At 55.6% G+C, this 12364-nt stretch overlaps 1 protein-coding gene across 9 annotated transcripts in view; it reads left to right on the forward strand.

Annotated features, from left to right (window-relative positions):
* The first annotated feature begins 47 nt into the window (after positions 1-47).
* TBC1D22A (TBC1 domain family member 22A) overlaps positions 48-12364 on the forward strand; it is a 242286-nt gene continuing 229969 nt past the window's right edge. For all 9 annotated transcript variants that reach the window (XR_004324394.1, XM_032492502.1, XM_032492503.1 and 6 more), the window contains exon 1: positions 48-254. Coding sequence is in view for 8 of the 9 variants with exons in the window: in XM_032492502.1 (XP_032348393.1) it covers positions 193-254 (62 nt within the window). In the remaining variant the exon portion in view is untranslated. The remainder of the gene's footprint in view (positions 255-12364) is intronic.

Consider the following 12364-nt stretch of genomic DNA (forward strand, 5'->3'; position numbering starts at 1 on the left):
CCATGGACGGAGGCGGGACTTCCGGGCGCGCGGAGGCACAACTTCCGGAGGGAGGCGGAAGAACGTCTCGGCTCTACGCTCGGGAATCCCGGGACCGCTGAGGGGCCACCCGGGGTGCAGGAACGGGCCGCCGGGGCTGACTGGCAGCACTCGGAGTGTCAGGGCCGCGGACCTGAGGGATGAGGAGGGGCCATGGCCAGCGACGGGGCCAGGAAGCAGTTCTGGAAGCGCAGCAACAGCAAGGTCCCTGGCAGGTGGGTGTGACGGGGACCTGGGTCGGGGTCAGGGGTCAGAGGTCAGGTAGGCGCGTCGGCCTCCTGGGCTGCGGGTGGAGTCGGGGTCTGGGGGGCGGGTCACCTGGGCTCTGAGGAGACTGCTTGGGGTGTGAGGGGCGTAGGGGGAGCAGGGGGTCGTTGCGTGGGGTCTGGGAGGTGGCAGTGGCCGCAGGTAGGAGCGAGGCTGGAAGGGAGAAGGAGCAGCGGCTGGCGGGTTCGTCCTGAGACTGGCAGGCTCCCTTCTGCGAAACTCCTCGGCCCCGGGGGAGGCTGAAAAGAGTGACTCGGCTCGTGCCGCGAGGAGTTTGGTGGAGTGAGGAAAGTGGCCGGGACAGGCTGTGCCTGCCGGGGAGATCTGTGACCTGTTTCTGCTGGGGGCGCGGTGGTTCTGACCCACTTGATTGGCCTTGTCTCTCTCGTGGGCTGCTGCTTTTGCTTCGAGCCGGGAAGAGTACTGAGGCTCCCTGTGAATTTCCATGTTCCCGCTCTCTGGCCTCAAAACCAGCTCCTGTCTTGAGTCAGCAGCAGGAAGCAAATTAATTTTTTTTTAAAATTAAGTGCCTGTAGTGACCCGTGTGCACCCTGGAAGCTGTGCAACTCCAGAGTCCTCCTCTGACTGATGTGTCACCCAGCCCAGCCAGGGCCCTAGGAAGCGTGCAGATGTTACATGGAAAACACGTAGGGTAAAACCAGATGCCGGTGAAAATAGATGAGCCATAAGATTTCTAAACACTGCTGTGCTTGGAAACTAAAGTCTGAGATACTGAAAATTAAGAATTGTGGTGTTAACTCCAAGTAGAATCATTCATAAGCACAGTTTATTCATAATTATTCACAGTAAACGCTGTTGTTTGAGTGATGGAATCATAAGCTTTGGAATTCACTGCGTCCAGTCAGAAACATTTAATTTTCAGAGTGGTCTGGGAGTTAGCAAAAGTAAAGTTACTGAATGCCCGGAACAGTGACTTTGGAGGGGGTGATTAACATTGGCCAAAGACTGTATTTCACTCTATACGATTGTGCTGGATTGAAGACCAGTAAGAGGTTTTGTCAAGACCAGTGTCAGGGTCCAGGATGATGTGAAAATTCTGGAATGGCAGAGAATGGGAGGTCACAATACTGACAGGAACAAATAAATGCTCTAGAACGTAGACTCCAGGGAAAAGGAGCCATGTGGCAGGAGAACTTCTGTGTGTTGCTTTTAGGTCTTGCGATTTTGGTTCCTCCTCCGTCTAAGTAAACTGTTTCTTAACAACCAACTGAGATATGAGAATAATCAAGCTCCTGTGTGTAGTTTTAATGGCAAATAGACCTTTGGATTGACGACTGTGTCTCTTGGTAATTTGTCCTTGTGTTGGGTTCAGTAGTGCCTCCCCCCGCCCCCTGTAAATTCGGGTCTCTGGAACCTCTGAATGTGCCCTTATTAGGAAATAGGGTATTTGCTGATGTAATCAAGTTAAACTGAGGAATGAGGTCATACTGGATTAGGGTGAGCCCTGGTCCAATGACTGACGTCCTTACAAGAAGAGGGAAATTTGGATGCAGAGAAACAGACCTAGGGAAGAAGGCATGTGGAGCTGAAGACAGGTTGAAGTGATGCATTTACAGACCAAGAAATGCCGAGGATTCTTGGCAACCAGCAGAAGCTAGGAGAGGCAGGAAGGATCCTCTCCTAGAGACTTCCTAGAGAGCCTGGCCCTGCTGATTCCTTGATTTTGGGCTTCCAGCCTCCAGCACTGGGATAGGATTAATTCCTGTTGTCTTAAGCTGCTAAACTAAGTTTGTGGTACTTTGTTATGACAGCCTCAGGAAAATTATACTGTCCTCAACTTTGTCCTGTGAAATCCTGCATTACCAGACAGGATTTCTTTCTCCTTTGGTTTTGGTGCTGGGCTGTGTCTTAAGCATCTGTGAGAGCAGCTCCCGGGTGAGTTTCAGAGTTAAAGTTGCGTCTTGGAGAGCTCCTGGAGGCTGTCCGTGCCAAGGGCAGGCAGAGAGGAAAGGGTGGCCCTCTCCCTGGAAAGGCCTGCACAGCCGCTGCGTGACCCTGGCCTCCTGTGGCCTCATCGCTGGCTGTGCTGCTGTTGGGGCTACAGAAGGTGTTGCGAAGGTGCCCATTTTCCTCTCAGTTGGTGACCTTCCACTGGCGGTCACTAGCCTAGTCTTCAACTACGCAAACGCGGAGCTGTCAGGGCCCCTCACAGGCTCCGGTGGCTGTGCGACTCTTTCCGGGGGTTCCTGGGATTGTTTACCTTTCCTCAAGGGTGGACCTCAACCCAGAGAACCTCAGAGGAGGGGGAACACACCCACTGCAACATGCGGGGCTGTTAAAGGCACTTTGATGTGGCGCAGTCCTTTACAACGATTAATTCCTCAGTAATAACTCCTTATGGCAATGATGGTGACGTTCAGCGAGCGTTTACTATCTCCCTGGCGCTGTCCTTGGTGCTGGGCTAGTGTTCTGTCACCCTCCTGTTTTAGACTTTTCGGAACCCATGCTCCAGGTGACACTGAGGTAGGCTCCATTTAGAGCCTGTTAGTTGTTTTCCCCAAAGCGTCGTGCTGAGAAGTGGTTTTGCGTGATATCTAAGGCCCGTTATAAGCCGATCCCACTCAGCTCTTTTGCCCCATCTCCTGCCCCTTCTTGTGCTGAGCCTTGCCCTCAGTGGTGCTGATGGACTTGTAGGTTCCTTGGGGTACATGCTGTACAGTTTCAGGCTTTCGTAGCTGACCAGAATGTTCTTTCCCTCCCTCCCCTCTCCTTTGCCTGCCTTACTTTGCAAACATTTAAAAAAATTCACTCCAGGGTACCTCCTTGTAAAGCCTTGCCTGTTTTCACGCCGTCTGGACGACAGTGCCCCTTTGTGCATCACGCTCACTGTTGCTGGGATGTGCTTGTTTTCGCCACCGGACAGCAAGCTCTGCAGGTTTAGGGAGGGTGTCTTACTCATCGCTGCATCGTTAGTGCAGAATCAGTGAGTGGTGGTTGATCCGAACTCCTTTCTAGATTAACCTCGAGAGAGTAGGTGACGGCCAGGGCCTCACACTGCGTGAGGCGTGGTCTTGCTCGCAGAGCCGCTCCCCCTTGCACACCCGGATCCTTAGGTTATGTGTTTGGCTGATGCTTCCTTGGAAGTTTCTGTTCTGGATGAGGCAGGATGTGTGATGTGGAAAGACGTTCTCACTAGGAATTGGGTGGTCTGGGTCTCAGCCATCTTTGTCTGTTAATCTCTTCGTGACCTTTTCCAGGTCACAGTGCCCCTGGGCCGGCAGTTTCTGTGTGTGTAACCTGAGGGAGTTGTGTTGGGCCTTCGTGGCTGTGACCTATGGGAGGGCACTTGCTTGGCCTAACCCTGTTCTTTTTGGTGAGGATGAGAGAGGCCTCTTGGACTGGCTTTGAGAGTTTGATAATTTATTGATTCAGCAAATATTTATTTAATCCATATTACGTGCCAGTGATGGTTCCAGGTGCTAGGGATACATCAGTGAATAAAACAGACCAAAATCTCTGCTCACAGAGCTAACAGCAGAGTGGGAGAGGCAGAGAATACATAAGGAGAGAGTTAGAAGATGTCACTGTCGGGAGGTGACATCTACTATCAAAACAAAGCTGAGAAGTGGGATAGATGGTACGGGGGCAGGTGCAGTGGGGAGGGTTTCATGGTCACCAGGCGGCCAGGTGAGCCCTCACAGTGGGTGACATTTGAGCAAGATTTGCAGCAGGTGAGGGAACAGGCCTCCTGGGTGGCTGGGAAAGGGGGGTCTGGGCAGAGGGGCGAGCACGTGCAAAGGCCCTGATTTGGGATGATTTGGGAGTGATTCTGGTTTGTGGGAGAGAAGGGCGAGGGCCAGTGTGACTATAGCCGAGAGGGAGACAGAGTCCTGGGGCACGCGGCCTGAAAGGCGCTGTGGGTGGGTCTCGTCCCAGGAAAGACACGGACTTTCAGTCTTTTATTCTGAGTGAAGGGGGAGCCTTTGGAGGCTTCTTGGCAGAGGCGGGGCATGACCTGCCTTTGGTGTAGCAGGCGGGCTTTGGCTGCCGGGTTGTAGGTAGACTGGGGGCTGAGAGGGCGTGGGCAGGAGAAGGGAGACCAGTTAGGAGGCTCTGTGAGCATCCAGGTGAGAGATGATGGCACCTTGATGAGAGTCAGGAAGTGGACGATAAGAATCAGAGAAGGTTCGGCCTGTTCTTTCTCGGGCCACTGGCTCGCTTGGCTCTCTCAGGGCCATCGCTTTCTGCAGTTGCACTTGGCGTTCCTGCCGTGCTCACCTGTAAATGCCATGACGCGATCACAGCGCACTGGGTGTGAGAACACAGGCCGCCTTTCCGCGTGGGTCCGATCCCCACTGCCTTAGCACGGCCCTGCGTGGCGGTCAGCTGGAGGAGAGCAGCTGCTGTGGGGATGGTCATTCAGACGATATTAGGAGCATCTTTGATGTGCCCGGTGCTGTGCTGAGTTCTGAGCAGAGAGGAGGCCCCCAGGGGCTGCCGGGCTGAGGGGGTCGGTGAGCACATGGCACATAAACAGCCTGCTGGGCACAGTCCGGTGATGTGGGCAGAACAGCGGGCACCGCATCCAGAGAAGGTCACATCCTCCTGGAGGAGGTCTCACCTAAGCCGGGGAAGGGGCCAGCCTGCCACGCAGAGCTGCCGGTCGGGGGTCACTGCACTCCTGGTGGGGAGGGGGAGATGAGGGGAGGGGCTGAGCAGGGCCCAGAGCATGCAGGCCTCCTGGCCCTGGAGAGGATTTGGGTCTTGGTGCTAAGAGCCGTGAGAAAGCACCGAGGGGTGATACTTGATGCTGTTCCTCCTCCTTGAATAGGGCGTGAGAGGAAGCAGGTGCGGGAGGGGAGACAGAGCAGCGGCTGTGGAGGGGGGTGGATGGTCCAGGGCCCCTGCCGCAGGCGGAACTCGCAGGGTTTGCTGTGGGATGGGGTGTTGGGGGTTGAGGTGATCCCAGGGTTCTGGCCTGAGAAATGGGGCGTGCTAGGCAGAATAATAGCCCCCCGGAGATGTCCACGTCCTCGTCCCCAGAACCTGTGAAGTGCCAGGTACACAGCAAAGGGAATTAAGGTTGCTAATCAGCTGACCTTGAGATGGAGAGATGGTCCTGGGTTATCTGGTGGGGCCAGCGTAATCGCATCAGCTCTTCTGTCAGAGATTGGACACGAAGTGACTCCATGTGACCTGTGGTTGCTGGCTTTGAAGGTGGAGGAAGGGGCCTCGAGCAGGGGCAGATGGAAGCCTCTAGAACTGGGAACAGCCTTCTGCTTACAGCAGCAGGAAGACAGGGACCATGGTCTCACAGCCACTAGAAACCGAGTTCCGCCAGCAACCTGGACGAGCAGGAAACGGGTTCTCCCCAGAATCGCCCCCTAGAAATGTGTGCAGCCAACTGACACCTGGACTCCAGCCTGGTGAGACCCATGCCGGACTTCCGACCTCCAGAAGTTTGAGATGATGAATGTGTATTTTGATGCACTAGGTTTGTGCTAATTTGTTACGGTGGCCACAGGAAACCTCTCCGGGGCGGGTGGAGGGGTCAGCGCAGCATGCTGGGGGCGTGGCGCGTGGGCAGGGGTTGCAGGAGCCCTCCACGCCTGCCCCTGCAGAGTCCTGCCCTTGCAGGTGGGTAGGAGCCTCGGCCAGTCTTCGTGGGCAGGCTGGGCCCTCACCGTGATATCTGCAAGGGTGTTCAGTGCTGTGGGATGAAGGACTGAGCTCAGAGGGTCTCCCTGTGTCCTGAGTCCTCTCGGTCCCTGAGCCACGTGGAGGCCCCGCCTCCCTTCTCAGGAGTTCTGAGCTGCTGGCCCACCTGTGCTCGCTCTCTCGTGTTTGTATAAACCTGTGCTTGTTTCCTTGCTCGTGTTTTTGGAGCGGCTGTGTGGATTGAGTGTCTATTTTTTCCTATTTTTCTGTGTTGCGAGGAGCCCAGGCATCCGTGCTCAGGCGGTGACTCTGTTTTGTGGGAGTGGAGAGGGTCTTGCTGTGCTGAGCACCAGGGACGCACCCGTGGGTGGGGTTTCGCTAAATACACAGACCGTTTTACTGGTTTGCTTTTTAGTGGTTGCGTTTTGTGCTATTAAATGCCTTTTATTTTGTCTGGAAACACTTTGGAAAAATAAATTTGAAGTGAAGTCTTTTTTTTCCCTCTTATGTATTTGTCTGATGTGGCAGACCTGGACTCTTTGAGGATAATTTCAGATGAGGACAAAAGTGACTTTTGAAAAATAAATCCCTGATGATTTTGGATTTGGTTTTTGCTTTTTAAAAGATTTTTGAAATGAGAGCTGGAGGAAGTATTTCAGTCCCCTAAGTATTGTGAAGGCGAGGTCAGAGGTCGTGTGTGGAAACGAATAGAACGTGTGCTGGGAGGCCAGGTCTCTGTTTTCCTGTTTTCAAACCCGTGGGCAGTGAGGAGAGGGCAGTGGCCGAGTGACCCTGGGCCGGGGCGTGACACCGGCCCTCCCTGCCTTCTCCAGTGGGCCCTTTGTCAAGCTCCTCCTTGGCTTATCCATCCCTCAGTCCAGCAAGTACCCTATGGGGGCCGCGGGCCCCCCTTGGAGGTGCTGGGCTGCTCCCTGCTCCTGCAGACAGGTGTGCGGGGGACACGGGCATGCGGGGCCACCGCTGTGCTCGGCCCTGGGAGCCTAGACTCGCCTGCCGGCCTGGGGGGAGCCTGCCAACCCCGCCCAGGGGCAGGTGTTGGTTCTGTGCCCCAGATGGGAGGCGGGGCCTTGAAATGGAGGTGGCGCCGGCCTCGCAGTGACATGTCCTACCAGCACCTGCTTATTGAGCACGTCCCTTGTGCCAGGCTCCTTACACACAACCTGCTGCGTGCTCACAGCTGCGGGGGTGCCGTGTGGTCCTGCACAGACTGCACAGACTGGGTCCCAGGCGGGGGGTTGGGAACCCGCTTCCTGCACGTTGACTGCCTCTGTCGGGGGATCTTCAGGAGGGAGACGAGCAGCTCCTTCTAGGTTCACCCAGGCGCTCCGTCCGCAGGGAAGAGGCAGCGGGGCCGCAGCAGCCTGGGTTCTTCTCGTTTCTGGGCCCCGGGCTACAGGGCCCTTTCGTTTTGAGCATCCCTGGTCCTTTCATCTCCTCAGTCTGAAAGGCTGTTTCCTCTTTCTGGGAATTAACATGGAAGTCCCAGGCCAAGTACTGGAGGTGGCGGAGGCACGTGTAGCACCGCTAGGAGCGGAGCTGGGTTCCCTGACCACAGTGATGAGAATTCGGGGCTGGAGGTGCTGTTACTGATACTGACGCCGCCAGGCTGGGAGCCGCGCTCTGCCCGAACCGCAGGGAGGAGGCCGTCTCCGCCCCAGGCCCGTGGCCCCTCGGGGAGCGAGCTGGCTTTGAGCTCGGGCGTCTCAGTGCAGGGCAGAGCCCTCTGGCTACACTGCCCCGTGTGTTTCTGGACTCCCAACCGCATTAGCTCTGTTCCCCGTGGGCCTTCCTGGGTATTGTGCTCCTCGGGGGGCCCTCCTCCCAGGGTCTGGCATTCACTGGCACTGCCAGAGGGCCAGCTCCAGCCCTGCTGTGCGCCCAGCCGCTGGCATGTCCGCGGTCTGCCGGCTTCCTTCTCACACGGGCTGCGCACTTGAGCTTGGGCTGTGCCGCTGGGGCCCGACTTGACACAGTTCTCAAGTGTGCCGTGTGGACGCTCTGTGCCTGCTCCTTGTACACCTCGCTGCAGGGTTGAGATGGGCCTTCTTTCAGTGAACACTTCTACTAAACGCAAGCATAGACTCCGTCTTGCTGGCTCTAAGGCTTCCAGGCAGATGAGACAAACGATGTTTGATTCCTCCTTCCGGGTGGGCTCCTGGTCCTCGGCCTCCTCCCTCGGCAGTGTGCGGGCTTGTCAGAGGACACGAGCACAGCGGGCGTGGAGAGGCAGGGCTGAGGATGGGGTCTGCAGAGGGGAGGGGTCCCTGGGCATCACCGTGGACCTTGGGGGCTGGAGGCAGACCCTCGATGCGCTCAGTGCACCGCTTCTCTTGTCACGTAAGTGTGTCTGCAGGCGGCGAGGCCAGCCAGTTGGGTGAGGTCTTGGGGGATGAAGTCACAGAAGGAGTGGATGACGGGGTCAGGAGGAGAGGGGCACTGGGGGCAGCAGGTGGGTCTTCGGTGGCACAGGTGGCCGGGGAGAGCCAGGAGGCCGCTGGCTGGAAGAGGGTGGGAGGAGCTGCACGAGGCAGGGTGAATGTGCCATGTTGTTCCTGCGTGACTGTGGAGTGAGGTCCTGTCCGAGGGTGGGACGCTGAGTGGTGGGTGGGAGGCGGGGCAGCTGGGGCACAGCTGATTTTTGTGCAGGACCCATGAATGTGGGGTGGTGAGTTTGTGGCCGAGAGCTGGCAGTGGTTCAGCCTAGAGGCAGCTATCTGAGAAGCGTTAACTAGGGAAGGTCACTACGGTCAGGGAGAGCGTCATTGCCCACAGCCTCGGGGGAAGGCAGAGTTGGGGACTGGGCTCTGGATGCGCTGAGGGGTCTGAGGAGTGTCCAGATAGGCTGGCAGGGAACCGGGAAGAGATGGGAGAAAGGCTCTGTGTGGCAGAAGGAGGCGGGCAGAAGCAGCAGGGAGGGGAGGTCGGGAAATGGGGCTTGGTGATGGGGTGACGGCCAGCTGCCGGGCTGGTAGGACTGGACTTTTCCATGTTAATTTCAAAAGCCTTCCCCACCCCCTTACTCATATTTTGCACTTTTATTGTGATGTAACTGATGTAGAACACTGGGTTAGTTTCAGGTGTGCTGAGTGTGACAGGAGACGAGATCCTAGTCCCTGTTGCAGGCATCTCATGGCCCGGAGGGGACAGTAGATTGCTGCGAGCCCCGGGATGGGGCAGGCGGTGCTGCCAGGCCTCTGGTCTGGGTCCTGTGGGGCCGTGCGTCTGCCTGCCTCCCGACCACGCAGTGGGCGGAGGGGTGGCGGCATTGTTTACTGTTGTAGTCATGGTGTTTCATTCATTTTCCTCCAAAGCCCTCTAAAGTGAATTTCTTTGGAAAACTTACCCCCCTGAACATATTTGACAAATCTGGGGAGCATCACTACATGTTAGGGTGAGTCTAATGGTAAATCAGTCGCTAGTTTAGCTCATATTTCAGGAAACTGCTGTGGAGCCCGAAGGAGACAGTGAGCGATGCCTGTGCATGGAGAAGGGGTCGATGAGCTGTCGGCTGGAGCTGACTGCAGGGGCTGCCTGTTGGCTTCGTGTGTCTGAAATACAGGGAGGCGTTTAGTCGTGAATGTGCTCATGGAGTTCTTCATTTGCTTTATGATGCTTAGGACACTGCAGCTTGGATACGGTTCTTTTCTGTACTTTTATTTCCTCTCACTCTTCACTCTTTCGCTCAGTTCCATTGTTACCCGCTGCTAATTAACCTTTAATTAAAAACAAAACAAACTCTCCTGGTGTAGTCCCATCAGTTTTGTTTCAGAGCCGGTGCCGTGGTCAAGGGGGATGCATGTTCACACCGGATGGAAGTTCGCCAGGATACGCAGGAGGGAGTGGCCTTACTGTTACAACCTGGAGCCATGCGACCCTGGACTCCGGACTCCTCCCTTCTTGGCGCCTGCGCTGTGCCCTGTGCCGTCTCCACCTTCCTTCTCCCTCTGCGGCGCTTACCTGTATCTGAGTGACTGTGCACCGTTGTGGGAGCACCCTGGGGGCAGGCGGTCACCGGCTCCCTGGCGCCTTTGCAGCCCCCGTGTGGGGCCTGGCCTGGGGCAGCTGCTCAGCCAGCGTCTGCTGAGCGACTTGAGTGAAGCAGGACTCAGGGCCGTTCGTGACTGTTCAAGACATCACCATTTTGTGGGCTCTCCAGTGAGGACCACGCCTCAGAGCTTGGCTGTCCATAAGCAGGCCCTCAGCCAGCCTTTGATTCTGAGTTTTTAAGACCCTTTCCTGCACTGCGGTGTAAAGCAGCCTGAACGGAATCCAGACGCGGCGGTGTTGGGCCCAAGGACCCAGCTCTCTTTTGGCCGTTCCTGGATCTGTCCTCATCTCTGACCCGTCTGCCTCGGACCGCCCCACCCAGTTACCGCTTTAAACCTCAGCTTTACCCCTTGTTTGTCGTCTCTCTTCCCCTTACCAGTGGGGGCATTTTCATGGAGTCTCCCTGTCCCTTATGCAGAAGAGGTGACCTTTATGAGAACTCGGGGCTCTCGGGGAGGTCCTCCTATTTGGGGTCCTCTTCAGGGCACATCCTGGGGCACCCCTCTGCCTGCCCCTCCCTGGCCTGTCCTGCGCTGTCCTGTCCTTTGTGTGGGCCCAGCCCTCTCCCTGGGTGTGAGCCTCTGTTACATCACAGGGCTGGAAGCTGTGATGCTTCCTCAGTTCTCACTCATTTGTTCCTCCATCTGAGGGTTCCTCCTGGCTGCTCGATTGTGTGGTCACCAGGATGTGCACGGACTGGACCCAGAAGACACAGCTCGTGGTCTCCGCTATTGCCTGCTGGTAACAAATTAGGCCTTCCTAAGTTTCAGTTCTTAGTTTGGAGGATGATAAGATGCCATCATTTTCACAAGAAGTGTACTGAAATGTTTGGTTCTGTGATGGTGGCAGCCCAGACCTGCTATTCGGGGCAGCAGAAGTGGACCTGGACCTGTTTAAAGGTTTATTGGGTGACGTTGGTCAGCTGAGGCCTTTGCACTGGGCCTCCCCCGACGGCGCATCCACCTGCCTGGTACCTGGGCCCGGGGCGACCGTCCTGGTCCTTCCCACCTTCGCTCCCCCTCCCACCCCTTCCTCTTTGAACACCTGTCTAGAGATATCATTTACACACGGTACATTTCACCCATTTAAAGCGTACAATTCAGTGTTTTTAATATATTCATCTACTTGTACGACCATCACCACCGTCAGTTTTAGAACATTTTCACCACCACAGACAGAAGCCCAGTTCTCATCAGCAGTGGTTCCCCAGCCCCTCCTCCCCAGCCCCTCGCAACCACTAATTGACTTTTTGTTTCTGTAGATTTGCCTGTTCTGGACGTTTCACGTAAATAGAATTGTATGTGGGTCCTGGCTGACTGGCTTCTTATGTTGAGCGTGACGTTTTCAAGGTTCATCCACGTTGGGAGTGTTCCTTTTTATGGCCCAATAATTAATGTTCCATTGTATGGCCGGGACATTTGATTCATCTGTTCATCAGCTGATGGACTTTTGGACTGTCCACATTTTGCCTCTTATGAAATAATGCTCTGCAAGGCTTTTGTGTAGACGTGTGTTTCCATTTCTCTGGGTACATCCCTGGGAGTGGAATCGCAGGGTCATGTGGTGAATATTTGACTTTTTGAAAGACCTCCCAGGCTGTTTTCCTGAGAGGGGCAGGAGTTTTCTCTCGCGTCAGTGGTGTACGAGTGTTTCAGTTTCTCTGCATCTTCCCCAGCACGTTAGTTATCCTCAAACTTTCGCCATCCTCCTGGCTGTGAAGTGGCATCTGATTGTGCTGCTGATTTGCGTTTCTCAGGTGGCTAGTGATGCTGAGCTTCCTTTTGAGAGATTTCTGTGTCCCGTGTAGGAGGAACAGAGTGGGGGAGACTTGGACTTATCAGAATCGTGTCTTTGAGGGGCGCTCCAGGCACGGCACTCCTGGGCACTCAGTGCACATGAGACGGTGCTCTGGTAGCCGCGCCTGCAAACCCCTGCCCTCACAGAGCCAGAGCCAGAGTTAAAAAGCTGCAGCACATTTTGGACGTTCAAAAAGGCACACAGATGACTGAGTACAGGGCTTGTGGAGCACGCACACGGTGGGAGCTGCTGTGTTCTTTTCCTGACCCAGCTCCTTCCCCCACTTCCCCCGGTCACCTCGATTCTGGATTTGGAATTTCATGTGCTCTTTGCCCCCGCTGTGCCCGCAGGAGGGTGTTTGCCCATGCATGTAGGTATCCAGAAATGATGTATCATTTTGCATTAAGATCTTTCTGTAAGTGACGTTGTACTGTGCATGTTCAGCCTCTCACCGTTACGTCGGTGAGCTTCCCCGTCCTGACGCCCGTGGCTGTAGTCCTTCGTGGTTGCTGTGGTTGGCGTTTCATTCTATGCGTGTGTCTAGTTCATTTATTCACTGTTCCGTCGATAATGG

This window comes from Camelus ferus, chromosome 12 (genome assembly GCF_009834535.1).
Source record: "Camelus ferus isolate YT-003-E chromosome 12, BCGSAC_Cfer_1.0, whole genome shotgun sequence".
NCBI lineage: Eukaryota > Metazoa > Chordata > Mammalia > Artiodactyla > Camelidae > Camelus > Camelus ferus.